Source organism: Coturnix japonica, unplaced genomic scaffold (assembly GCF_001577835.2).
Source record: "Coturnix japonica isolate 7356 unplaced genomic scaffold, Coturnix japonica 2.1 chrUnrandom485, whole genome shotgun sequence".
In the NCBI taxonomy this organism is placed as follows: Eukaryota; Metazoa; Chordata; class Aves; order Galliformes; family Phasianidae; genus Coturnix; species Coturnix japonica.
Genome location: NW_015439880.1, coordinates 5941 through 7210, shown reverse-complemented (window position 1 = coordinate 7210; position 1270 = coordinate 5941). Strand labels below are relative to the sequence as shown.

Here is a 1270-nt window from a genome sequence, read left to right as displayed (position 1 = left end):
TGCTCTCAGGCCGCATTGGATGCTCTCAGGCCGCATTGGATGCTCCTCTCAGGCCGCATTAGATGCTTTAAGGCCGCATTGGATGCTCCTCTCAGGCTGCATTAGGTGCTTTAAGGTTGCACTGGATGCTCTCAGGCTGCATTAGATGCTCTCAGGCTGCATTGGATGCTCAGGTTGCATTAAATGCTCTCAGGCTGCATTGGATGCTCTCAGGCTGCATTGGATGCTCTCAGGCTGCATTGGATGCTCTCAGGCTGCATTGGATGCTCTCAGGCTGCATTGGATGTTCAGGTTGCATTAAATGCTCTCAGGCTGCATTGGATGCTCTCAGGCCGCATTGGATGCTCTCAGGCCGCATTGGATGCTCTCAGGCCGCATTAGATGCTCTCACATTGCATTAAATGCTCTCACATTGCATTGGATGCTCTCAGGCCGCATTAGATGCTCTCACATTGCATTAAATGCTCTCATTCCATGCTGTGCTCTGTATCCTGCAGACACGCAGGTGTGTACACAGCGGAGGAGGTTGCTCTGATCATGCGTGAGAAGCTGATCCGCCTGCAGTCTCTGTACATTGACCAGTTCAAGCGGCTGCAGCATTTGCTGAAGGAGAAGAAGCGGCGCTTCCTGCACGGCCGCAAGGCGGAGCACGACGCTGTGGGTCAGTGGGGGCAGCTCTGCGGGGGGGCGGCGTCTTTTGGGGTGGGATTTGCTGTTATTGGGTCCCATGGGAACAAGGCAGGAATTGATGCTGCTCAGTGCTGCAGGTGGGACTTAATGCTGCAGGTGGGACCTAGTGCTGCAGGTGGGACCTAGTGCTGCAGGTGGGACTCGGTGCTGCAGGTGGGACTCAATGCTGCAGGTGGGACTCGGTGCTGCAGGTGGGACTGAGTGCTGCAGGTGGGACTCGGTGCTGCAGGTGGGACTCGGTGCTGCAGGTGGGACTGAGTGCTGCAGGTGGGACTCGGTGCTGCAGGTGGGACTGAGTGCTGCAGGTGGGACTGAGTGCTGCAGGTGGGACTATCAGTCACCTGCAGCACTCAAGTCACCTGACATCACAATAGTCCACCTGCAGCAATAAGTCCCACCTGCAGCACTCGTCCACCTGCAAGCACCCACCGAGTCCCACCATTGCAGCACCGAGTCCCACCTGAAGCAACTCGTCCCACTGCAGCACTCAAGTCACCTGCCAGCACTCAGGTCCCACTGCAGCACTCAGTCCCACCTGCCAGCACTCAGTCCCACTGCGCACTCAGGATCCACCTGCAAG

The 1270-nt window shown here is 57.2% G+C and overlaps 1 protein-coding gene across 5 annotated transcripts in view; it reads left to right on the top strand.

Moving 5' to 3' along the window:
* Positions 1-1270, top strand: part of KANSL2 (KAT8 regulatory NSL complex subunit 2) — a 13280-nt gene that overhangs the window by 6436 nt on the left and 5574 nt on the right. For all 5 annotated transcript variants that reach the window (XM_015850528.2, XM_015850524.2, XM_015850525.2 and 2 more), the window contains one exon: positions 498-661. In XM_015850528.2, coding sequence (XP_015706014.1) covers positions 498-661 — 164 coding nt within the window. The remainder of the gene's footprint in view (positions 1-497; positions 662-1270) is intronic.